Consider the following 25,709-nt stretch of genomic DNA (forward strand, 5'->3'; position numbering starts at 1 on the left):
CTTGTTCGGGAGAGAAGCCATGTCTGCAGGCGGAAGCGAGGGAGAAAGCATGCGTGACGCTGAGCACCTCGGACGCAGCAGGTGACTGCTGTACCTGGAGGGAAACCGCCTCTGGTGGCCGACCGTAACTCCCGCCCTTTCTGGTTTCTAGCGCTTCCGGGACTCTCGGCTAGTTTCCTTTCCTCTTTTGACTCCGCCCCCAGGCGGTGCCTTGACCACCCAGGATCACGGCGGGAGGCGGGGCCCGGTGAGGTCATCTCTCTGCGCCCTCCTGACTGAGCGAAGAGGATGGCGCAGTTCAATGACGTCACGGTCATTGACAGTGTGAGGCAGAGGCGGTTTTGCTGCCATGGTGGCCGGCGACTGGGTAAGAGTTGGAGTTTACCCGCTGCCAGCTTAGAGCGGCTTCGGGGGTCGGGCATCGGGGAAGAGGAATATAAAGCCAGGACGGCGAGTTCGTTGTCTGCAGCGTGCTGAGGCCAGACGTGGGGAAGATTAGGGAGCAGACTCTGCTCAGGTCGAGGATGTGTGGGAGCATGTTTGGGCAGCAGCGCGGTGGTCGGGACTGGGGCTGGCAGAACATGAAGGTCTGGATTGGGGTAGGACTCGTGGAAGCTCGGGATGTGGCAAGCAAGGGGCGATGTCCGGAGTGGGTACCCCGGGCTCACGTGTCTCTTTGGCTCCGTGGCTGCAGGTACATCATGTCTAGACTGGGCGCCCGCGCTGGCCTGGGGCTGCTGCTTGGCACCGCCGCCGGCCTTGGGTTCCTGTGTGTCCTTTACAGCCAGCGATGGAAACGGACCCAGCGCCGTGGCCGCAGTCAGAGCCTGCCTAGTTTCTTGGACTACGAGCAAACGTCAGAGGCCGGATGCCAGGGTACGAGGCTGACCGATGGGCCTGGGATGGGGTAGCCTTTGGCTGACCCAGGTAGTCAGGGTGCCTTTCTTTGGAAAACTTACTGAAAGGAAAAAAAAAAAAAACATTTTCAGTTTCTATACCCTTTTTCTCTATAATCCCAGGAATGCAGTATATTAGGACGATTGTTCAGCTTTCACTTTTGATTCTGACCACAATAATGCTATGTGTTCATTGAGGTCACTTGCCTGAGTTGGGTAATGGCTGTAATTAGAAGAACAGTCCAAAAGAAGGGAAAAAAAATTCCTGTAGAAAATCTTGTAAAAATTCCTGTAAAAATCTTGAGGTTTATGTATTAAATTACACGTGAAAATTTGAAGGGAACTTGGAGACTAATCAAGCCTTATATCCCTCTTCTGAAGAAATATTCAGGAAAGTTGTGTAAATTTCCTGAGGCTATCACAGTGCAAGTGTCAGGGTTGGGCCTGGTCACCTGGCCCGTGTACTTTCCACAGCACTGAGGCTGGGAGCGCTCACACTGCTGAAGTGGACTGTGGCTGGCAGCCAGCAGCTACAGCTGAAATGAGTTGTGCATCGTTGTCACAGAATCTTCACGTTAACTCACTTAAACAAAGCAGGAGGGTCACTTAGAATGTCCCACCTGGTAACAGTTGGAAGTTAATATTTTCTCCAACTACCAGTGTCAGATAGTTTGGAAAACTTAGCTGTAGAAGACTCCTCCAGGTTAGGACTGTGGATTGTGGCTGATGGTCAGCATTTGATAATGCATTTATGTGCTTTTCTTTTTAAATGTCATTTTAAAAATTAATACATGTTTGTGATACATAATGTTTATGTTCCTTGTGGGGAATTGGTACATGCACCTTCCCTCCCTTTTGTTCATTTGTTTTGTAATTTCTCAGCAGTCATCTGCTTTGTACTAAAGTTGGGACCAAGTGACCACGCTCCTGTTCTACATTCTCGAACACTGCGGGATATATACTGTAGTCTGGCCTAGATTCCCATTAACAAGGGATTTGTGCTTGCCTGTTCTGTGGGTCTTGGCTTCCTATTTTCTTTCCTGTTTTTCCATTTTTCCAGTCTAGTCACCTTAAGTACTTCACACTCCTAGCATTTTCCTGTTGGCATTCACCAGGATCTCAGCTCAGGGTTGGGTTGGTGGGGCTTGGTAATGGTGTTTTCCTGACAGTTTGGATGGTTTTTTTCCAGCGTGCCCATTCTTGGTAACTGTCCCTTCTCTTTTTACCCTCAGAGAATACTTAGCGAAGTTATCAAGAGAAGTGGCGTTTTCTTTATTATTTGTGAAGTGAGAGAGAGCAGAGGGAGTTGAGCTTTAGTGTTGCTGGGGAGTTGGTATTGATTCCCTGCATTTGGCTCTGAACTCAGGCACAGGTTTTCCTTTTACTATAGCAGTGTGGTGTCTTCCAGGTACCACACCCTTGTAAGCAGTTTACTTTATCTGCCATGAGCAGCAGTCCTGCAGAGCCCCGGTGTGGAAGAGCAGAGGGCTCTTGCCTAGAGATTGGGACTTTAATTTTTTCTGGGTAGTCTTTGGGACTTCTTACCAGGCTTGCTGTGAACATGGACTGTCTGAGCTTCAAGGTCCTCTTCATAATTGAACTCCAGTGAGAAACAAGTGTTCCGGGACTCCAGTGAGCCCTTTACTCACTGTCGCCCACGGGGGTCCCTGTCTGCTTCCTTCCTTCAGTGATACCGTTTCGGGCCATCCCAGGTGAGGCTGGAGATGCGGCAGTGCTGCCCAGCCTCTCACAGGCAGGGCAGGAGAAGGTGCTGGACCGCCTGGACTTCGTGTCCAGCAGTCTTGTGGCCCTGCGGCGAGAGGTGGAGGAACTGAGGAACAGCCTGCAGGGACTTGCTGGGGAGATTGTTGGAGAGGTGCGGTGAGTAACGCAGCCCCTGCCCTGCTTTGCTCCCCATCCCACGACTTCTCCATCTCCTCAGCTTTTCTGGGTGTGGTGTGCTCTGGCCTCTGCTTTCTGTCTCTAGGAAATCAGATGTTTGGCTCCTGAGCTAATTGGGGGTGGGTAGGGGCTGCATACACCCGGCTCCTCACTACAGGCAAGTTCCTTGCTGCCTTGTGGCTGAAACTTTCTCATTCCATCTGCTCTACTCTGACGTGCAAGCAGGGCCGGGGCTCCTTTTCTCACCTCAGTAGAGCCCCAGGTTTGTTTCTGCTTGAGGCTTTGGAATGAGGAGGAAAATGGAGGGGAAAGACAGGTGGGATGAGGCCAACAGCACCTCCGGAATGGGATCTGCTTTCCAGATCCCACTTGGAAGAGAGCCAGCGGGTGGCTCGGCGGCGAAGGTTCCCGCTTGCCCGGGAGAGGAGTGACTCCACCGGCTCCAGCTCCGTCTACTTCACTGCCTCGTCGGGAGCCGCGTTTACAGACGCTGAGAGTGAAGGCGGGTGAGTCTGCTCTCCTGGAGGCAGTTGTGTTTTGGGAAAGGTCCTGTTTATCAATAGAAATTTAAACCAGCCTGCTGTGAGGGTGTGAATAAATCAGAACAGCTGGAAGAGAAAGCACATGCAGTTTATGCCACTTAGAGAACTGGAAATGCTTCCAGTGGTTACTGCTTGTATCTGTCATTTTCCTTAGTTAATCTGGTTTTCACATGGTTACTGTAGTAGAATTGTCCGTTGTTCTCACGAGGACTTTGTAAGCCTTGTTCCGTGACTTTGCTCCTTTCTGTGGCTTTGCTCTCTTCACGCAGCCTGTTTCCCATGGGGGAGCTGTCCTCTCCTTGCGGGGGGACTCTGCCCACAAGCCCTTGCACCTGTGTAGTCCTCAGGGGCTCAGCATGTCTGACCTTAGGCCTCACTATGAGGTGGGGCCGCCTCCTGCAAGCGTGGTCAAACTAAGAGCTTTTAAAGTTTTTTCCTAGTATTAGGATTGAACTCGGGTTGCTCTGCTCTGTCACTGAGCCATATCCCCAGCCTTTTTTATTTTTTATGTTGAAACAGTGTCTTGTCAAGTTGACCAGGCTGGACTCAAACTTATGATCCTCCTATTCCAGCCTTCCAAGCTGCTGGATTACAGGCATGTGCTACATACTGGCTAGGGTCTTTCTATTTTAAACCACTGGCACCATTTTGAAACTCTGGTCCCAGGGACACTCCTAAGCTGTTAACTGCAGCTAGTCCAGCTATCCAGGTTGTCTGCATGAAGTAGAGTCTGATCTTTCCTTGTTGCCCTCTGCTGACATTCTTCCTCATCAAGGAGAAGATGAGTTTAGACAGCAGCCAGGCTTATGCCAGGTCAGGGACTGACTTAGCAGTCAACATGCACATGAAACTAGAAGTTAAGTCCAGCCACGCAGGGTGGGCTTTGCACCAGCTCTCATTTATTCTTGACTTCCTCTCACAGACATTAGGCTAAGCACTGTAGAGATATTTCCTCATGTAATCCTCTTAGCAGTCCTCTGGTGAAGCTGATATCCAGCCAAGGATAGTAAGGTGGATTTAGCCTGATGCTGACCCCAGAGGTTTGGGGGTCTGTAATTGAAGGCATGGCTTGGTCATCAGGGCACCCAGCGCTTTCCTAGGAAGGTGCAGCCTGTACGCTTTGCAATTGAGTGGCACAGCATGTTCTGTGCATTGCCCTTGAGCAACTTCAGCCTGATAGTTTGCCCTATTGTATTCTTCCTGCCTCTTCCTTGCTTTTTTTGTAGTACTGGGAATCAAACTCAGCACCTTGTGCCTGCCAGGCAGGTGCTTGTGCCGCTGAGCTATATCCCTGCCCCCCCATTTGCTTTTGTAAGGAAATTAGAAGAACTCTTGTTTTTCTTGTTAATACCATTGTGACTAATACTGGATTTGATTACTGCTCAGGGACCTCTTGAAGCAAGTGAAATCTTTGATGTTTTGGTGCCAGGACTGAACGTAGGGCCTTACACTAAGGGCAGGCCCGCTGTGGAGTTCCTCTCCCAGCCAAAGCAGTGAGGCCTTCATGCACAGCCCCAGTCCTTCCTTCGGGACGACTGTTGCCTGGTTGTCTGATCTTATCATCTGTATTCTCAAGGGCTAGCAGAAGTGGCCCATTTCTGTTCAATTCAACTAATCTTTCTGGGCCAAGAGATGCATCCATAAGCTTTGTTAGAGGAAGGGGTAAAAAAAAAATTAGGTGTTAGAAAAGGGTGCAAAGGTGAAATTAATATTTGACACATCTGGTAGCAAAGGAGAGATGAAGTAGGTATTTTGCTTTGGTTATTGAGACAGGATCTCACTGTGTAGCCCAGGCTGGCCTTAAACTAATGAACTTTCTGCCTCAGCTTCCCGAGGGCTGGGATCACAGGCACCTAGCACCTCACCTATCCAGGATGAAGGTAATGGGCTCTGAGACCTAACAAACATGTTTGTGCCAACCCAAGGAGTTAGGTCCCTGGCATAGGCATTGGCTTGCACATTGTAAGAGGAAAGAACGAGAGAGATCACAGTTCTGCCCATGATGAAATGTACATTTCTAGGGCCTTGATCTGAAGAAGTTGTACAAATTTTGGGAATCAGTGGGAGCCAAAATGATTAACCATGGAAATCTGTGGATCCTTCACTGCTTGGAGCACCCATGGCCACAGGAACAGGGCAGGGCCGACAGCCACCTGTGATGGGGAAGGGGTTGGGTGGCTTTATTTCCCCCTTAATATCGGGAACTAAACTCATGACCTTGTGCTTGCCAGGCAGGTGCTGTGCCACTGAGCTATATCCCTGGCCTGGCTTTCTTTCTATTTTTTTTAAACTTCTTTTTTTTTCTGGTACCGAGGATCGAACTCATGACCTCACGCTTGCCAGGCAGGCGCTTATGCCGCTGAGCTAAATCCCTAGCCCTGGCCTGGCTTTCTTTAATTAGAGTTCCTGCAGGCTCGGCCTCATGACCACTCCTGCAGCAAGTGAAAGCTGGTGTTGATGCAAGACTCTGGCTGAGCCAGCTGCTATGTGGGGCAGTGGCCACGGTAGGTGCCATTTAGGTCACAGGGAAACTCTGGAAGAAGTCCACAAACTCAGACATGGCTTGGAGCACCGTGGGGCTTGGGGAAGAGTTTCTCTAAGGGGTGAAGTGATCAGATTTAATGTGCTACTCTATTCTGCTGAAAGTTCTATTTGCTTTTTCTTCTTTCTTTCCTGTTTTTTTTTTGGTACTGGGGATTGAACTCATAACCTTGTACTTGCCAGGCAGGTGCTGTGCTGCTGAGCTGAACCCCTAAATACTATTTGTTTTCTAAATTAGTAACTTTGTGCTGCCAGGAGACTGACTGGCAGGGACAAGGTGCCTGCCTATTCCTCTCTGAATGCCCCGGGCTCACTCCCTCAAATGGAATTTAGGAGTTAAAACTTACTTGCCAAGAGGGGTCCTTGATCTCTGTTGCCCCCATCTCCCCCATATCTCTATCTCTATGTCTGTGTCTCTCTCTTTAAGACAGGGTCTCATTGTATAGCTCAGCCTGGTCTCGAATTTATGGCAACCCTCCTGCCTCAACCTCCCAAGTGCTGACATACAAGTGTGTGCTACCACAACCAGTGTGAGTCCTTGGTTTCTGACTTGTGGGCTAGAGAAGGTATCTTGGTCTCTTGCCCTCTGTGGGAACAGTGGGTCCTTGAGTGCTTATATCCAAGGGATGTTCTGGTTTGTTATTTTCAGGGAAAGGATTAGACCTAGGACCTCAAGCGTGCTAGGTGAGGTCTTTACCACTGAATCGAAATCCCAACCCTAAAGGGTCTTTTCAGAGGTTTCTGTGTGTCCCTGGAGGTCTCTAAAACCTCCAGGTATGTTAAACAAAAGAGCTACCCCATGCTAAGCTTGATGGCCAATGGCTGTAATCTCAGTACTAGGGGAGGATGTGGCAGGAGAATCACAAATTCAGTAGTGACTTATTAGACCCTATCTCAAAAGAGAGAATAAAGAAAGACTGGGATGTAGCTCAGTATGGAGGCCCTGGGTTCAGACCCCAGTACCCCCCAGTTCCCTGGCCCATGATAAATCTCAGGCACCACAAGCGCATGAGGGGGGCTCTGGCTTGATGAGGTGCAGCATCCTCCTTGAGGTGCCAGTCTTGCTGAAGCCAGCCTGCCCCAGAGGGTTCTCCTGGCCCCTGACCTCTGCTTCTCCTTGGCTCTGTGAGCTTCTGGCTCAGCTCTGGCAGGTGAGTGCAGCGCTCACACTGGGGTGCTCTAGGTCCCCAGAGACTCCTGACTGCGGGGCAGTGCTCAGCCTTGCTGAGAGTGCGGTTCTGCATCTGCCTGCATGGAAAGACAGGGAGGCTGAAGCCCCACTGCAGGTAACCATGGTCTCTTTGCCTTTGGGCATCAGACAAAACGGGCTCCAGGTGGGTCTTCTCATTCTGACCAAGTTGTTGCTGCCTAAGCCTTCGTTTGAGCTGGGCTGCTCCTGTGTGGTCTTGGCCATCATGACCCAGGTTGGTTGTGAAACTGATGTCATTTTTCCTTCTTCCTTAAATCTCCAAAGTTTTTACTGCTAGGGGTGAAAGATGCTAAGATAATGTCTCCCAAAGCAAGGAGAGGTTAGTAAATTTTGAAGTAACATGTCAGTTCTTGTAGCCAGGTTCCTGGACCCTTTTATAACCATTGGAAATACCTCAGTAGAGAAGCAGTCAGCCAGTGTGCTTAGACCAGAGCCATCAGGTCTGTTGCTCATATAGCTTCTAGAACTTGCCCCCTTGTTTTCTCTGGTCTTCTAGATAAGGAAGAAGCCCTTTCCCACAGGTTGTTGCTCTGTTGCCCAGGTGGCCTTGAACTAGCAGTGATCATCCCAGATAATCATCCAGAGCTGGGGATTACAGAAAGTGCCACCGCAACTGGCCGGACCTGTTTTTTTTTTTTTTTTTTTCTTTCGAAACCGGGGATCAAACTCATGACCTTGTGCTTACTAGGCAGGCGCTTATATGCCGCTGAGCTAAATCCCCAGCAGGCTGAGCGCTTTTGATTACAGTATTCATCCTGACTGCAGGCGATCTGTGTTGGCTTTGTCTCCCTCCTCTCTCCTTCACGGTTTTGCATGGCTACTCTTTCATCCCAGGAAAATAAAACGTTTACTACTGAAAGACCCTAAGGCCTTTCTTGTACTTTTGCTTCACTCAGTCTGGGGAACTCTGGTGTCTGCTTCTGGTCCCTGGAAGGCCTGCCTTCTCCCCTGCCCAGGTCTCCTCAAACTTACTTAGCACTTAGGAGAAATGCCCCATCAGCTGCTGGCACAGCCTGAGAGTCAGGAGAAAGTTGGCTCCCTCTTCAGTGGGCACTTCACAGTTAGGCCCTACCTGGCCTATGGCAGCCCTGATAAGCCTTCTGTGGGTGCTGTTTCCATCCTCTTCCTCTCTGGCTTCCAGGTGCAGTGTTCCTTGCCTCTCTCACTCCCTCCATGTTCCCAAGGGCTTACTGGTCGTGGTTGAGCTTTGGTTGTTGACTTGGTTTGAGGTATAAGTTTGAGAAAGGCCAGGCATGATGGTGCATGCTTATAATCCCAGCACTCAGGAGGCTGAGGTAGGAGGATCACTGTGATTTCAAACGTAGCCTGGGATATACAGCAAGGTAAGACCAGCTAGCACCATATAATGAAACCCTGCCTGCAAAAAGGCCAAAAAAACCCACAAAGAAGTATGAGAAAGAACATGGGTGTGTGTGGCTGGCAGGCAGTGGCTGCAGTGGCTGGCATCCACCTGTGGTGGTTGGCTGACAAAACAGATGATTAACAAACCCTTAGCCTAATGACCAGTGTAACAGCTCCACGTGTATCAAGGTTTTTTTTCTTTTGGTGTTATGGTGGAACTCAGGGTCTCAGGCATATCATAACTGAGGTCCTAAACATTTCCAGGGTCTCAGTCATATCACAATTGAGGTCCTAAACATTTTTTGGTACCAGGGATTGAACTCACAATCTCATGATTGCCAGGCATGCACTTGTGCCACTGAGCTAAACCCCTGGCCCTGCAGTGCAATTCTTGTCCTAAACATTTCTTACGTATAAAAAGAATATATGCTCACTGAACTCATGACCTCACACTTGCCAGGCAGGTGCTGTGCTGCTGAGCCCTCTTTTGTTTTTTTTAAAGACATGGTTTCACTATGTAGTTTAGAAAGGCCTTGAACTCTGTGATCTCCCTGCCTCAGCCTTCTGAGTGCTGGGATTACAGGTGTGTGCCACCACACCTGCTGAAGCAATTTTATAACATTAAAAAATAGAAGAATCCCCAGCAAATGTCTTTCTTCCTTTTTTTTTTTCTTTGAGATAGGGTCATAGCCATAATTTCCCAGGCTGAATTTGAATTTGATCCTCTTGTCTAGCTGTCTAGTATTGGGATTTCAGGCATATACCACCACACCTACCTATTGGAAATCTTTTGTAAATAGCTTTCTAGGCTTTTTCCTTTTCTGGCAGATTTAGTGGTAGTTAAGTAAGGGTTTCCATATTGACCCTGACAGCACAGAGCCACAGCTGTGTGGAAGGTCTTCCCCTCCCTGGCCGTTTCCCCAGACCATAGTTCCCACAGGAAGCTTTCACTGTTCCCCCTGTAAGGCAGGGGAATGCTTGTTGGAGGCACTGGACAGCAGCACCATGCACAGCCCCTTTCTAAGGCTGGAAGATTGATCTAGAGGCTTGGAGTTGAATAACCCCCTTTCTTGACCTGTCTCATCCGATTCTCTGCCAGTTACACGACAGCCAATGCTGAGTCTGACTATGAGCGGGACTCTGACAAGGAGAGTGAGGATGGGGAAGATGAAGTGAGCTGTGAGACTGTGAAGATGGGGAGAAAGGACTCTCTGGACCTGGAGGTGGAGGTAGCTTTGGACCCAGCGTCTGGTGCCCTGGAGGATGCAGGTGACGAGGAGTTGGCCCTCCTGCGCCAGGCTGATGAGCTACACCAGGGCGGTGACCAGAGCAAGCGGGAGGGCTTTCAGCTGCTCCTCAACAACAAGCTGGCGGTGAGGCCCCGCTTCCCTCTCTCATCTGACCCCTAAAGAAGGCAGGCCCATGTGCTCCTGATGTGGAGAGCAACAGCCAAGGGCACAGGGCCCCACGCTGGTTCTGTGTATGCTTCCTGGGCTGCCTCCTCCTCGGCGAGCCGGCATGGGCCCTGGGAATGGCGCCCCACTGCCCTGAACTTCCTCACCCTGGCAGGAGTGGCACCCTGCTCTGCCGCGCTTGGAGAGCGATTGCTGGAAGCAAACTTTCCCTTCTGCTTCCTTTGAGGCACAACCTGCCCCTACTAAAGTTTCTACCACAAGGGACAGTTGCCTAGTCACTGCGTCACAATTCCTTCCAGGCTGACAGAATTTATGCTACACCCATCCTCCCATTAGAATTCTTTTCTTGGGCAATTTCTTGCCCTCCTGCCATGTGCCAGCAGGATGGTGCCTTAGTTGAGTTTATCCTGTTGGAATTGACCTTCCCTCCTGGCAGTTTTAGGCCAGAATACTCTCACCCTGTGACTGCACAGGTTAGGGACTGTGTTGTCAGTTAATTGAGTGTAGGGAGTCACCAGGTGGAAAGGTTGTCTAACAGCTGGCTTCAGGACAGTGACTGACCCACTGGGGGGAAGTGCAGACCTGTGCTGTGGGGGGAAGGCCAGGGCTCTGTTCTCCATGGCTCAGGAAGGGGCTCACTCCTTTCTGTTGGGTCTGCAGTATGGAAGCCGGCAGGACTTTCTTTGGCGCCTGGCCCGGGCCTACAGTGACATGTTTGAGCTCACCGAGGAGACGAGCGAGAAGAAGTCGTATGCACTAAACGGTAAGTACTGCCAGGCTCCTGGTGGGACGGGACCTGACTACAGAGCTGCAGCTGTGCTATGTGCTGGGGCCCAGGGAACCACAGCCGGGATGTGGGCTTCACCAACAAAGTCTGGTTCCCAAGGACCCTTGCTTCCACCTCTGGATACAGCCTGGTCTGCTGATCTTCATATCCTGGCGGCTGATCATCTTCACATCTTGGTGGCTGATCCAGGCACACATGATTATTCAAGGAGTAGCAGAATCACACTGTATGACTCTTTGTTTTCACTTCCCAACCATAAAACCTTTTTTTTTTTTTTTTGTCTTTTTCCTTTTTATCGGTACCAGGGATCGAACTCACGACTGCCTGCTTGCAAGGCAGGCGCTTATGCCACTGAGCTAAATCACCAGCCCCTCCAACCATAAAACCTTAACTGAAGCTTTTTCAGTTAGGGAGCCTATGGGACAGGCATTTCAGGAACAGTCCAGGGGGTACACATAGGAAGCACCTGGAGAAGCTGTGGAGACTGCTGTTAGTGTAGAAGTCCTCTAAGCAGGTTTGTGGCCTAAGTCTGTTCTGGGGTGAGGGTGCCTCTGACCTGTCCTAGGCTTAGGGCTGTGCATGTCAGGCAGAAAATCCTGCGACTTTAGGAGACTGATGTGTCCTGCCGGCCACATCCTTGTGTCAGGGGCCAGTGGACTTCCAGGTGGATGGACCAGTTGATTATCTGAATGTCAAGTGGATCCATTGCCTTCCTCAGCCTTAGATGTGTTACTGAGTCTCTGATAATAAGAATATGACACCACCTCAAGATTAATGTCCTTAATATTTACATAATTTGTTGATGGCAGAAGACACTGAGCTCAGTGCTTATTGATAAAGATCCTCAAAAAATCCCTGGAAGCTTTAACAAAAGGTGCTTAATTACTCTTTTGCCCCTCCACCCCCAACCAAAATCTTGGACTAGTAGTTCATATTAATCAGCTTAATTCACCATTAGTACCTATTTCATCCCCTGTAGTTTTTTTAGAACTACTACCTTTTCCAATTCAGATTTGTGTTTCTCTAGCATTTTTACATTTCTAGAAAAGGTATTATGAAGAAGACAGAGTAGCAAGGCTTTTCTCTATCTTTTCCAATGCTTTCTGGAATCAATTTACTGACTACTTCTTTCAAGTCATTTGTGTATACTTCTAGGGTTACAGAGCTGGTTGTAGTGGTGGCATATGACTACTAGCAGTGGGGAGGCTAAGGCAGGGGGACTGTGAGTTGAAGGCCAGTTTCAACAATATAGTAAGACTGTCTCCAAAAGAACCAAAGCCAACCCTCAAACCTCAAGTGTTACGATTTCCATCATCTGAATTTGGCAGATCTGAGCATAAGAGAACTTTGGTGTCTAAGAGTTACTTTTTTATTAAGCTAACACAAAACAGATAAAGCAAATACTCATCAGTAGTCTTGCTTCAATTATGGTCTGCCACTTTTTGGCCACTGTACATTTTGTCATAGGTAGACCCATAACATGAAACTCAGAATTTTTTGCCTTGAATATCCTCAGTAATTAAATTTTCTTTTTTTTTTTTTTTTTTTTTGTCTTTTTTCCTTTTTATCGGTACCAGGGATCGAACTCACGACTGCCTGCTTGCAAGGCAGGTGCTTATGCCGCTGAGCTAAATCCCGAGCCCCGTAATTAAATTTTCTAAACCGAGGGCTGGGGGATATAGTTCAGTGGCACAGCATCTGCCTGGCAAGTGCCAAGTCCTGAGTTTGATTCCTGGTACCCAAAACAAATAAATTTTCTAAACTCAACCTCACCATTTTGGAGATAAGGCTTCCTGTAGAGCACAATCTTTAAGACAATTAAATGGAAATTTGGTTCCTTGAATCTTCATAATCATTTCTTATACTGAACATGATGTGATTCTATATCACATCAATTTTTCTTAGAAAATGGATCAGTCACTTCTTAGCTTTCTTTTTGCTGCATTTTATATGGTGCTTTAAAATTTATTAATTCTTTGACTGAACTCATGAATTTGCGCTTGATAGGCAGGTGCTTATGGCTCTGAGCTAAATCCCCAATCCCCCTTGGCACTTTTTTTTTTTTTTCTTTGAGATAGGGTCTTCTGAAGTAGCCCAGGCAGTACTTTAATTTGTAGTACACCTGCCTCAGTCTTCCAAAGTACTGGGATTATAGCCAGTGCCACCATGACTGGCTTTTTGTTTAGTTCTGAGACAGTCTCAATAGGTAGCATAGGCTGTCCTTGAATATGTAGCTATCCTCCTGCTTTAGCCTCCCAAGTGCTGGGATTCCAGCTAAATGCCACACCTATCAGGTGCTTGTTTGTTTTTCTTTTTTTGAGACAGGTTCTCACTATCTAGTTCAGGCTGGCCTTCACTTTGTAACCTAGGCTGGCCTTGAACTCACTGCGATCCTCCTGCCTCAGCCTCCGAGATGCTGGGTTTACAAGTGTGCGCTACCATGCCTCGTCTCAGGTGCTTATTCTTGCCAACTATGGTGGTGCTACTCAGCCAAAAGGGCAAATCTTATTTTTGTGGTGCTTCACATTGAACACAGGCTTGGTAAGCACTCCTTCCACCACTGAGCTACATTCTTTGCCCTTTCTTATTTTGAGTCAAGGTTTCACTGGGTTACCCAGGCCAGCCTTGCATTTGTGATATCCTCCTGCTTTAGGCTCATTTCTTAGTGCTAATAGGCAGCATGAACCCTGAAGATGGAATTACAGCCTACCAAGTACAGTGGTACCTCAGTTCATGAACTTAATTTGTTCTACAGCTTTGGAAAAGATAGCCACGTCTTGTTTGTATAGGAACGATGGTTGTGTTCATGTGTGAACCTCACCCTGTCTTAAACAAAATTCTAAGAGCACAGAATGTGGTTCAGCAAGAAGGCCTGAGTTCAGTCAATCTCCAGTATATCACCACTGAGTATTTTTGGCATTCAAATCTGAGGTAGCACTAAAGAAATAGTGAGACAAAGGGTAGAAAGGTCTTTAATGTGGGCACAGGAGAGCTGCTAAGGGGTGTAGGAGCTCTCAGCCAGAACAAAGAAGTGAAGCTACTTTTTTCAGGTCTGGCTGGGGGAGGAGTTTGGGACATGGGCAAAACGTTAACAGCTGATTTGAAAGATCATCTGTCTGTACAAAACAGGAAACATTACTGGGGGCTGTGGGTGGAACACTTGGGTGGTTGTGGAGTTCTGGGATGGAGAGGGCTCCACACATGTGCACAAAGGGATCAGGAGGTTTAATCTCTGGAATGAGAAGGCGAATGTAGAAATTACTCTAGGAGAGATAAGTTGCTTCTCTGGGTCTGGTACCAAGTTGGGTGAATGTCATATTACAGATGGCTAACCCTCGGGCTAGAAGAACCTATCAATTACTTCCACCACAAAAGAAGTGTGTTGGAGAGGGCAAAGAGAAATACATTTGAAATGTAGCATCCCTTATTAGATAGCCTACATATTACAACCTCAACATATTACATTTGTTCTATGTTCTCCACGTTCCTTTCCAACCCCCCTAGTTTTAATCAACATGTTTTGTTTTGTGCACAGACACGATTAACGGTCTGGAGGTGTAGAGGCTGTCACCAGCTTGATACTCTAGTGCAGTGATGGTGACTCTTTTAGAGACTGAATGCCCAAATGACAACCAAAAACTCATTTATCACAAAATGCCAGCACTGGAATTAAACCTAGATACTGAGGTTTTAGTTTACTAAAAAATAACTCATACATTAACATCTTTTGTCTTAAAAGAAAATGCCTGTGCCATAGGTTCACCACCACTGCTGCTCTAAGGAATCTGTCTTGGTTACTTTTCTCTTGTTACTGGGACAAAATACCCAACACCCAAAATGAAGGAAGGAAAGATTTATTTAGCTTACTGTTGAGGTTTCAGTCCATAATCACCTGGCTCCAAGGCAGGGTGGCATGGCACAGGGCCAACACTACGGCAGCAGCCAGCAAAAGCAGCCAGAGCAAAAAGCGGGGAAAACAAGCCTCTTTTCCTTTCTTATATTGTAAGCAGGCTACCCTCTCCTTTCCTTGGGCAGGCACCCCATCTGCATGTCCCCCTCTTGCACAGGCTGAGGGTGTTACAAAGTAAGGATGTTGGACCTCTGCTGAACTACTTAATTAAATTTCTAAACTTCTCATGTTGACACCATGTACCAACCATAACAGGAACCCTGTGAGGACTTTGCATGTGTTCCTGTTTCCTTGCAAGTCTTAGTGCCTAGAAAACTAGATAAGACTGAGCAAGAACTGGAGACATAGCTCAGTGGTGCAGTGCCTGCCTGGTAAGCCCAGGGCCCTGAGTTTGATTCTCACTACCCACAAACAAAACAAACCCTCAAACACTGACAAAATACTTGGAAAAAACAGAGGGAAAAAATAGAATAAAGATGTGTATATACAAGTATCAATTCTTCATACTGAGTGCGATCAGTATAGTAAAAAAATAAAATTTAAAAAGACTGAGAGCAAAAGCCTCCTCCGGATCTTAGTCCATCTTGCTCTTGTTAGAGGGTTCTGATGTGAGCTGGGGGAGCAGCTCAGTTGTAGAATAGTTGCACATAAGACTGGGTTTGACTCTCAACATGGCCTTGAGGAGTAGACATGGAGTTGGGGAGTTATGATTGGGGAGTTTTGGCTTAGAGCCACAATAGCACTCATGGGTCTTTTTGAGATTTATACCAAATAACAGCAAACTGGAGAAGGCAGCAAGTCACCAGCCAGCACACTTTAGAAAAATGGTAAGCAATATGGAGAGGACCTAAGATCTCTACCATACGCCTGTCTGAAAGAAACCAGAAACATGACAAGAGAAAAAAATAAGAAAAAGCCTCCAGCCACTGACCATGGGAAAATAAGTCCAGGATAGGTAAATACGGAAGAGATCCACTGCAGCAATCATGCAATATTGGCTACAACATCAGTGGACATAAAGAAATACCTTCGTGACCTCATAGACGAACTTAAAACTGAAATTCTAACACAAGTGAGGCAAGATATAAAAAGATTAATAAAAGAAATGCTAAGCCCCTCTCAAGAAGACACAGATGAAAGAATGGAGGAACCCAGAAAAAGAAGAGAAACCTTTGGTGAAGAATATAAACAAAATCTAGAATACATGAAACAGATCCAAAGAGATTACCAAGAAATTAAAAACTCCATTGAAAGCTGGCAAAAATCTTGACAGAAACTAAAGTTAGACTTTCAAAATTTGAAGATAGATTTACAATGTGTGATTGTGAAAGAAAAGACCTCTTAAAAATAACAAGGAATCAGGAAGTAATAATACAAAGACTAGAAGACAAGAGGATCTATAACTTAATAAAAAAATGAGTGAAAAAGGAGTAACTACAAATGAATTACAAAGGCTATTCACAGAAATAAGGAAAACTTCCCAAGCATATAAAAAAGAAATGATATCCAGATCCAAAATAGAGCTATACCCAGGCATATAATAGCCCAGAAATTCATAAGAACAGAATATTAAAAGCAGTCAGACAAAAGAAGTAGATTACCTATAAAGGAAAATCCATCAAAAAAAACGACAGATTTCTTAACACTATCTAATCAAGAAGAGTCTGGAGTGAAGTATTCTAAGCCCTGAAAGAAAATAACCCCCAACCCAGATTGATGTACTCTGAAAAACTCAAAATTAATGGAGAAACAAGATGTTTTCAAGACAAGGAGGAATTGTGGGAGTTCATGGCCACCAATCCAACCCTACAAAAAATACTGAAGGACATTCTACAGAGAGATTAAAAAATACCAGGATTCCAGTAACAGTGGCAGAGAGGCCTCAATGAACGGGGCAGACAGTGGAATGAAGGAGAAAAGTGGACAAATAATAGCAGAAAAATAGAATAGCAGAGACAGGCAGAGAAGGTAGGCTATAATCTCTAATATAGATAGCCTTGATATACTAACAAAAAGAAACACAGGCAGAGTAATCAGGAGATAGGATCCATGGAGATGCTCTGAATAGGAAATACACTCAACCTGAAAGAGGGTTAATAAACTGAAAGTCAAAGATGAGAAAATGATGCTCTATGTGACAGGGAACCAGAGAAAAATAGGGACAACTCGTCCAGTAGCTGCAGATAGTTTGGAAAGTCATGACACTTTTGTGCAGTGGAGAACTACTCAGGTATAAGGAAGGAAAACCTTGAGGCTTTAGTAAGTAAAGGAACAGCTCAAGATCAAGCTTAGAGGTAAAAAGGTTCAACACCACTTAGTTGCCCCCTCCCCCCCAATCTAAAAACTAAAGGAGCTAGTGGGACCCAAAATATACGAAGCACTCAGAAAAGGAAAGGGGAGGAATTTAGGAAAGAAAAGACCTCTTAAAAATAACAAGGAATCAGGAAGTAACAATACAAGGACTAGAAGACAACAAGAGGATCTATAACTTAATTTAGGAATTAAACAGAGCAGAGGAATTTAGGAATTTTTTAGACCTCCTTGGTCTAAAAAAGGAAGGCAGAGGGTATTGTTAATAGTGTATCAGGATTTAAAAGCCCCATTAGTCTTTTCGCTTTGTTTAGTTTGATTTTATTTTGTTCCAGTCTGTCTACTCATATTAGATTTGAGGACACAGACAGCTATCCCAAAAACAGCAGGATATACTATGGTAACTATCCTTAATTCCCAATTAACTTAAACTGAAGCCCTGTATTACTTACATTGTCTTACTATGACTGATCTTATTTGAATTTGGTATGCTTGATAGTATCAAGTCTAAGAGTAGAGGCAACTACTCTGAAGACAACTTAAGATACCCATTCCAGTTTGATTAACTGCTTTTGAAGTCCTACAATGTTTTCAATGTTATGTTTTCATTAAAATTGCTATGTAATGCTATGTTCAATTATATTATGTCTGATGATGTAGACAATTCTATTGAAAATAACAAGAGACAGCATAGTAACTACTGGAGATCATCTAATATTGTGGTTTCATATGTCTTTTTCATTTCATGTTTTTCTAGGAGTTTGTTTTGTTGTCTTGTTTTGACCTCTTTTTCCCTATAATACAGAAAGGATAGGCATACATGTAGAGATTCACACCTGTGGAGAATTTCTAAACAGTTTATGGGAACAGATTATATAATGCACGATGTAATGAACAGATACCTTGAAGAAGAGACACTAAGATACCCAGTGCTAATTAGGTAGGATTATGATATAAAGTCTAGCAATACTATTATTCACTGTTCAGAGTGATATTAGTCTAGTCTCTTACATTTAATTTCAGCATACGTAAAGATATGGACAGCTACTTCAAAGAGAACGAGAGACGTTATGGCAGCCATTGTTGACTTCCCTAATGTCTGGTCTTGAAGGCCAAAAAAGCCTTCATCATCCTGTTCTGATTAGTTTAGTACTATAATGTTCAGTATGTATTCACTCTGTGTGAAGATGGGGACAACTATTTGGAAGAAAACAAAAGACTATATGATAGTGAAGATCTCCAGTGGTCTTGCTTTGAAATCAGTGTTTCTTAAAATTGTTTCCTTAAAAAAATTTTTTTTCTTATGATTTTGTTTTGTTCTGTTTAACTTTATTCTTTAAAACAAAAAGATTTGCCGGGTGTGGTGGCTCATGCCTATAATCCCAGCAGTTGGGAGGCTGAGGCAGGAGGATCATTGCAAGTTTGAGATCAGCCTGAACTGCACAGCGAGACCCTGTCTCAAAAAGACAAAAAAAGAAAAATAACAAACCACCAAAAAGATTTATACCAAAGCTTGAGCTCTTCTCTCCAATAAAACCCACATGCAGCTACATTTAGTTGAAGTTTTATACAACACTGGAATGATTCCTAGCATTTGGTTACTGTTGGGTACCTCTAACATTTGTAATGTTAGTTCACAGTTCAGTCCCTTCTGAGGGTGGCATAGTTAAGGTCATTTAGACTGGAGTCAAGAAAGACAGGTGGCCTAAGTGAGGCAGGAATAATCTCTGAGAAGTTGTATGCTGCTTTTCATTCTGTGCAAATTCACAAACTACTTCTCAAGTAGTTCAAGCTAGGTAGGGAATACTGAGCCCAAAAGACCATTTTCCAGGGCCCTTTCTGTGGAAGTGTGCACAGAAATGCATGTTAATTCTACATTTGCCTTTGTCTTTCAGGAAAAGAAGAAGCAGAGGCTGCTCTGGAGAAGGGGGATGAGAGTGCCGAATCTCACCAGTGGTAATGACACCTTGCAGGGCTATTGGAGGGGCCAGTAAGAGCAGAAGCTGAGGCCTTTCTTCTCTCTGCCTTGGTCAGAGGCATTTGCCAGAGGAACCAGGAGAGGGAGCTCTTATTTGTATGCCTTACCCTTCCCTTGTCAACATAAGATTTTGATGGAGATGCAGGGTGAGACAGGGATTGAGTACAAGCTTGCTTTTTCTGCTGGGAGAAATGAGTATCTTTGTCAGAATCATCCTAACTTATTGGGCGTGGTAGTGCGTGCCTATAACCCCAGCACTTGGGAGTTTGAGGCCAGCCTGCACTATACAGTGAAACCCTGTTGTCCGCCCTGCTGCCAGTCATTCTAACCATAAGACTTGCGGGTTCTTGACTCTGTGGTGCTGGGACAACTCACAGCTCCCCTGTCCTGCACAAGCTTTTCTTTCCTTCAGCTGCTATCCCTGGCTGGTGGTCAACTTTGGCTTCTTTGCTTGGTTTGCATGAAAAAACAGATGTGCACTCATTACTAGCAAGTTCAGTGGTTAATTTACTAGCTTACTGGGCTGGAGAAGTAGCTCAATGGTAGAGCTCTTGCCACCTGAGGTCCTGGTTTCCACCCCCAGCACTACAAAATAATCAGAACCATAACTCTGATGTCTAGAGTTCTGCCAAGTTGCATGAGATGGGCCAGGATCAATTCATGTCCTAGGCCTAATTCCAACATCAGCTTTAGTGAAAATGTTCTTTTCCTCTTGTTCTGCCCTCAGACTGAGCTAAGTGAGAGGCTGTGTTTCTCCATCTGTCGCTGTAAGGTATCTTCTCAGAGGCCAGGTAACTGTTTCTCAGGTGTCACCACTTCCCTGGGATACCAACAATGAAATGTGGTCCATACTTTCTTAGGTCTCCCTGAGGAGTACCTGTCTGGATTAAACATGGAAGTCAGCCTCTTAAAGTGCCTGATAGGACTACCCTCAAATACTAAACAAATACACGAAAAATGAACATAGGTTTGCCTGGCTAGATGCTTTTTTTTTTGTACTGGGGATTGAACTCACAACCTCACGTTTGCCAGGCAGGCACTTATGCCACTGAGCCAAATCCCCAGCCCCTAGGTGCTTATTGTCAGCTTTTTCTAGGAATGACACTGAGGCAGGAAGACTTTTACTGGTGGTTTTTTTTTTTTTTTTTTTTTTTTTCCCCTTTTTGGTAGTTGCTGGTGTTTTAACCCAAGGTCTCAAACTTGAACATGACAGGCAGTGCTCTACCACTGCGCTACATTCTCAGCCCCCATAAGACTTTATGAAAGATAAAAATATAGAAAGCTAGCTCACTGGTTCCCCTGGAAGAAAGGATGTGGAGGAGAGGACTAAAATAGTTCCTTCCTCCTCTTCGATTAGTTCCCAAGTCCCAGTGATATACCTGTGTACTTTAAAGGTGAAGAAGACCCTTTTAATGTCTGTTCTTAAGACGTCCGTGTGCTCAGGCCACTTTCAGCTTGATGCTAATTATCAGAACACTCACTTTTTACCCCCCCCCCCCAAACTGGATGTTGAACTCAAGGCTTCGCTCATGCCAGGTAGGCACTCCATCACTGAGCTTCCCATCAGCCCAGTTTTCCAAGTTCTTATGGTACATGTGGCTGCACTCTAACCCAGAAAAGGAAACTTGGAGGTTGACTGAAATCTTAACTAAGTATTTTTAAATGTATCTGCGAGTTTTACTGTATATGGGGGGAGCTCATTTTTTATCCACAGAATACTTTGGAGAATTTGACGCCTATATTGTTTGCAGATCTGTGAGCAATTATATACAGGTGAAAATGTATTTTCAGCAATGGTTAAAGGTAGAAGTGGACACTGCAGCTGGGTTGTGGGTAGGGACCTGTTCTCAGCCACAGTACCCAGCCCTGTCCCTGAGCTTGCTGCTGCTTCCCCTTTAGGTATGCAGTGCTTTGTGGTCAAGTGGCTGAGAATGAGGGCATCCAGAAGCGCATCCAGATTGGCTTTAGCTTCAAGGTGAGAATCAGCTTTTTCTCCTTTCCTTGCTCTAGGTTAGTCCAGAGCTCCTGCTTTGCCTGGTCCCTTAGCTCAGTTTTTTTTGTTTTGTTTGAGATAGGGTCTTGCTATGTAGTTTAGGCTGGCCTCAAACTCACATATCCTCCTGCCTCAGCCTCTCAATTGCTGGGAATACAGGCATGCACCAGCTCCCTTAGAAGGGCATTCCCACAGCCTCCATGCCTTACTGCTGCTTTTCCCTGAGCAACTGTGGTCTGATTTGGTTTATATTTTCCCCTTAGGAACATGTGGACAAAGCCATTGCTCTTCAGCCAGAAAACCCTAAGGCTCACTTTCTTCTTGGCAGGTGGTGCTACCAGGTGAGGTGTTCCAAGGCCTGACAAAAAGGGTCCTAAGTGTCCTGTAACATTGACCAAGATCCTCAGCTTCCTTAGCCTGCTCTGGTGCAGGTCCTATTTCCTCTGAATGTCTGTCTCATTAGTGGCTGGCCCTGTCTGCACTATAGAATATTCAGTATTCTGCAAGATATTTCTTAAAACCTTTTTCTATCCTGATCTTTTGGTGGCAGGTCTCTCACCTGGGCTGGCTAGAAGGAAAAACAGCTACAGCTTTGTTCAAAAGCATTCCCAGTGCTACTGTGCAGGATGCTCTCCAAAGCTTCCTAAAGGTATCAGGAAAGGGAAGGGAAGTGCAGAAATGCTGAGGTAACCTTGTTTATTATTAACCCCTAATGGGAGGGGATTGTGAAATGGGGCAATTTTGTTTGTTCTGTGAGGAAAATCAGCCACTGGGAGAATGTATGACCTGAATTTGGGAGCCTCTTAGTTAAATGCTTTTCTCCCTTTTCCAGGCTGAAGAATTACAGCCAGGATTTTCCAAAGCAGGAAGGGTGTACATTTCCAAGGTAAACGCACCAATTTCAACAGAGATCCCAACAGTATTTATGGGAATTTTGGAGTGGGTGCATGCATACTGGGAATTGAACCCAATGCGTTGTGCATGCTGGGTAGTCAGCCCAGCACTGATGGACATCCCCTATTTCTGGAAACTATTCTTTTTGTTCTTGATGGTGGGGAACAAATCTAGCACTGTGTGCGGTTAGGCAAGGGCTGCACCACTGCTGCATCCATCCCACTCCCTCAGAACTCTCAAAAGCACATATACTCATGCCCTTCTAGTGCCCTGGTGTTATTTCTCCCAGGTTTCATTGCTATTTCTTGTTAGTGCTATAGAGAATTAGGAAAAAACTCTGAAGCTAGAAGGTGGATGAAATTGGCCCTGGAGCTGCCAGATGTCACTAATGAGGTAATTCTGTTAAAGAGCTTTTGAAGTACTGGGCTGTACCATTGAGTCGTCATGTGACATTTTCAACAAAGCTTATTTTCCTCTGAGGTCTTATTCCCCTGGATCCCCCTTCATATACCTTTCACCAGGGGAGAAGACAGAGTTCATAAGCCCCAGGCTATCTGGGACAGTAAAGAACTACAGATAGCAGACCTCAAAGAGGGACGCAAAGGGGGATCAGTGGTTTGGAAAAAGTTTAGCTCAGGTTTTGAGTACTAGATTTTTCTTTTTCTTCCTAGGATTCAGCTTTCCAGAAGGAGTTGGAAGAATTGAAAGTAGTTTTAGGGGAATAATGACATTTCAATGGCCTTCAAGACTTGAGGGATACCACTTAGACCCTGCTTTGATTAGGAAACAAGAGTTGCCCTGACTACCCACTACCATTCCTCAACATCTTATGTATTATCCTTAATTTATTCTCATCTGTCACCTAATCTAAATTTGGGAAGTACTTGTAGCTGGGGTTTCCACTGTTCTTCCCCTTAAGGAGATTACTGGAAAACCAAGACTTAGTCGGGCACTTTAGGGTTTGCTTTAGGGTTATGTACATGTAGCCTTGAAGGCTGCTGAGAGGACAAGGCCATGGTACTGCCCTCCAGCTGCTGATGAGGTGGACTGAAATCCAAAGAGCCACAGAAACAAGGCACAGAACCTGTCATTCTAATGTTTTTCACTCATTAATATTTGACATACATCTAGCCCTAAGATCACACCCTGCCTAGTAGGACACAGAGAGGTCAGAGGAGCCCATTTATTACCTGTTTGGATTCTACCTGTACGCCTGGGGTAAGCAAGGGGCTGGACCACTTGACTCCAGTATTCTGGCAGTTTTTGGAATGACAGCAGTGGCACAGTTTATGATACTGTGAAACAGTGGTCTGAAGAGTTGCCTGGAATATATTTTGGTACATGACTGAAATAAAATGGATTTAATTAGAAACAATGTTATCCTTTCTGTTTTAGTTATCAACTCTTATTTGCAGTTCTGATTGTTTCATCCTATAGAGGCAACTGAAGATAGTAGAAAAAGATGTTCCAAATACTTTGTTAGACTAAAAAAAGCTCTTTGGTTAAAACTCTGATCAGTGAAAAATTCAGTTGTGTGTGAAGTTTACATAGGTTGATTTTACCCTAAATAAGGCCTGTTGTAACAAGCGCCCCTGTCCCTCCTAGCTCATTTTTAGCACCAATAACATGAGGCCTAACAAGGAAGATTAAGGCAAGCATCTAGGACTAAGTCACTTAACTATCTTGAGATACTCTTACATAAGAACCAATCTTTTACTCTAGAATCTGTCATGTGCCTTTATTATAGCAACCGAAGTTTATGCAAACAAAGAGACCTTGAGTAAAATCATTTTTGTTGCCCAAAGCTAGGTAAATTTTCTAGATGGTTGGATGTGAAGATGGCTCAGCCTCTGTGAGTGTCTGGGATTAAAATGTGTAACCACCATGACCTAGCCAGAGAACAGAGCTGCTTTTAAAACAAAGCTGCATTAAGTTAACTTTGTGTCTTTCTTGTCTCCCCACATATAGGGGGGATCAACATCTGCAGCAGCAGCAAACCTTCAGTGCCCCTCTTCCCGATACTAGCTAAGAGGGCCTTTGAAACTGAAAGAGCTGGTTAAAATCGATAGAAGGGGAAGTAAATAAGTAGAAGTATGAAGGGGAAGAAGAAAAGTATTTCAAACTTCCAAAGTAGGATGATACGGAAAAGTGCCACACTTCAACATAAGACTTACAGAGGCCATAGATGGGGGCAGTGGCATATGCCTATAATTCCAACATTCTGAAGGCTAAGGCAGGATACCTGGAATTTAGGACTTTAAGACCAACCTAAGCAACACAGAGATCCCTTGTTAAACAAAAAAAATCAAAGGCCACAGGGAATCTATGATAGATCAGTTAGGTAACACTTTCCATTGCAAAAAAGAATACATGCTCAATCATGTGAAGGCAGGTCTTCCTTTTCAATTTTCAAACCTTGTTTTTGAGAGGGGTGGAGGGAAGACAGGGTACTGCTATGTAGTTCAGGCTGGCCTTGAACTCACTGTGTATCCCATACTGGCCTCAACTTACAGCAATCCTCCTGCTTCAGCCTGGAATTACAGGAACGTCTGACCAGTTTTTAAATCTTAAAGCAACAGAAAACTGATCGGTACTCCGTGATAAAGATATTATAGTAACCCTATCTTGACGTATTCATTTTGTACTAAAATAACTGCTACAAAGTGTATATTGGCTCTAAGTAACTATATTAGCAGCCTCACCCCAAATCTCCTTAACCTCTGAATGCTTCAGATTCCAGGATTACAGTTAGTTTTAGCACAAAAAAAAAAAAAAAAAAAAAATCAAGAAAGCTGATGAAGGGATGATGGCCCAGTAGACCTTGTGTAAGACTCCATAACCAAAAAACAAGTTTTCACCTGGGAGTTCAGCTATACAACTTTAAAACTTGCTTCTGATTGCTGGGAGTTTCACTGATAGAGAAAAAGAATCTGTGAAGAAAGCCATTTCCTATTCCCTTAGCCATAGATCTCAGGCATAAACTTTATGGTTATTCAGAAGTGAAGTCAGATCTCCCCAGTGGTAGTTCTGGAGACCTAAGGCTGTCCAGTAGAAAGCTGTCAGACCTGAGTCAGTCCCAAGGCACTGTGTCAAAGGCATTCATACTTCTCCAAACATCAAAGAAATCCCAGAGATGAACACCGGGAGGAATAAACAGATCAGTCTGTGAGTACTGACCTGTCTCCTGTTTACAGCATCAGAAAAGCTGACACAATAGCTGTTGTTCCAGAAGCCCGGTACTGCAGTCCTAACAGGAAGAGGCCTGAAGAACTCCAGGGAGCAGTCCTTTGCATCAGGCTACAGCACTTAATTTTTATCACAGGAAAAATGAAAAACAATGATTCAGTCTTTGGCATCTCCCACTCCATCTGCATTGATGGCAAACATGGCTTCAGCTTCAGGAAGACAGGGAGAGTCGTAGATCTTGCAGATTCTGGTTTCCCCTCTTCCTTTCCTCAGGTACAGCCTGATCCAAAGACACAGACCAAAATATCAAGTTGTTACAATTCTATTTCTGACTGATAGCTTTTAAAAATTAGAATATTTATCAGTTTACATACTTCTGAGGAGGATTTTTAGGAATTTTAATGCACTTCCAACCTATAGGAAGATATGGTTTTTTTTAAATCTTTTTATCGGTACCTAGGATCAAACTCACGACCGCCTGCTTACAAGGCAGGTGCTCATGCCGCTGAGCTAAATCCCCAGCTCCAGGAAGACATTTCTGTCCTGATCTCTCTCATTAGAATGCTCATATTGAAATAAACTTTTTTACAGTCAAAAGAAGCACATCAATTATTCATACTCATCTTCCACAAGAAAGGGTGTTTAATTCTTTTAGGAACTAAAAGCAAACACTTCTATCAACAAAGGCAGCACAATTACATTTAGCTAGAGTTCCTAATTGTTGGTTATACAACAGCAGCTTTATAGGGCTTATATGGAAAGTTTTATCTTCATTTCTTTATC

General features: G+C 45.1%; 2 protein-coding genes across 4 annotated transcripts in view; one reads left to right on the top strand and one right to left on the bottom strand.

The window, feature by feature from the left end:
- Positions 1 to 700: 700 nt before the first annotated feature.
- Rmdn3 (regulator of microtubule dynamics 3) lies at positions 701 to 23,115 on the top strand. Its single transcript, XM_003475695.5, has 12 exons — positions 701 to 876; positions 2,585 to 2,777; positions 3,161 to 3,304; positions 9,553 to 9,826; positions 10,529 to 10,631; positions 18,771 to 18,831; positions 20,753 to 20,828; positions 21,110 to 21,187; positions 21,397 to 21,495; positions 21,679 to 21,732; positions 22,053 to 22,133; positions 22,412 to 23,115. The coding sequence occupies exons 1-12, from the start codon at positions 702 to 704 to the stop codon at positions 22,463 to 22,465; spliced, it is 1,392 nt and encodes a 463-aa protein (XP_003475743.1). The 5' UTR covers position 701; the 3' UTR covers positions 22,466 to 23,115.
- Positions 13,612 to 25,709, bottom strand: part of Rad51 (RAD51 recombinase) — a 32,390-nt gene continuing 20,292 nt past the window's right edge. For all 3 annotated transcript variants that reach the window (XM_013158797.3, XM_063250287.1, XM_003475693.5), the window contains exon 10: positions 13,612 to 25,206. In XM_013158797.3, the coding sequence (XP_013014251.1) occupies positions 25,083 to 25,206 (124 nt within the window). In that variant the 3' untranslated portion in view covers positions 13,612 to 25,082. The remainder of the gene's footprint in view (positions 25,207 to 25,709) is intronic.

The sequence above is a fragment of the Cavia porcellus genome, unplaced genomic scaffold (assembly GCF_034190915.1).
Source record: "Cavia porcellus strain 051 isolate PalLab524CR breed Dunkin Hartley unplaced genomic scaffold, mCavPor4.1 scaffold_6, whole genome shotgun sequence".
Lineage (NCBI taxonomy): Eukaryota > Metazoa > Chordata > Mammalia > Rodentia > Caviidae > Cavia > Cavia porcellus.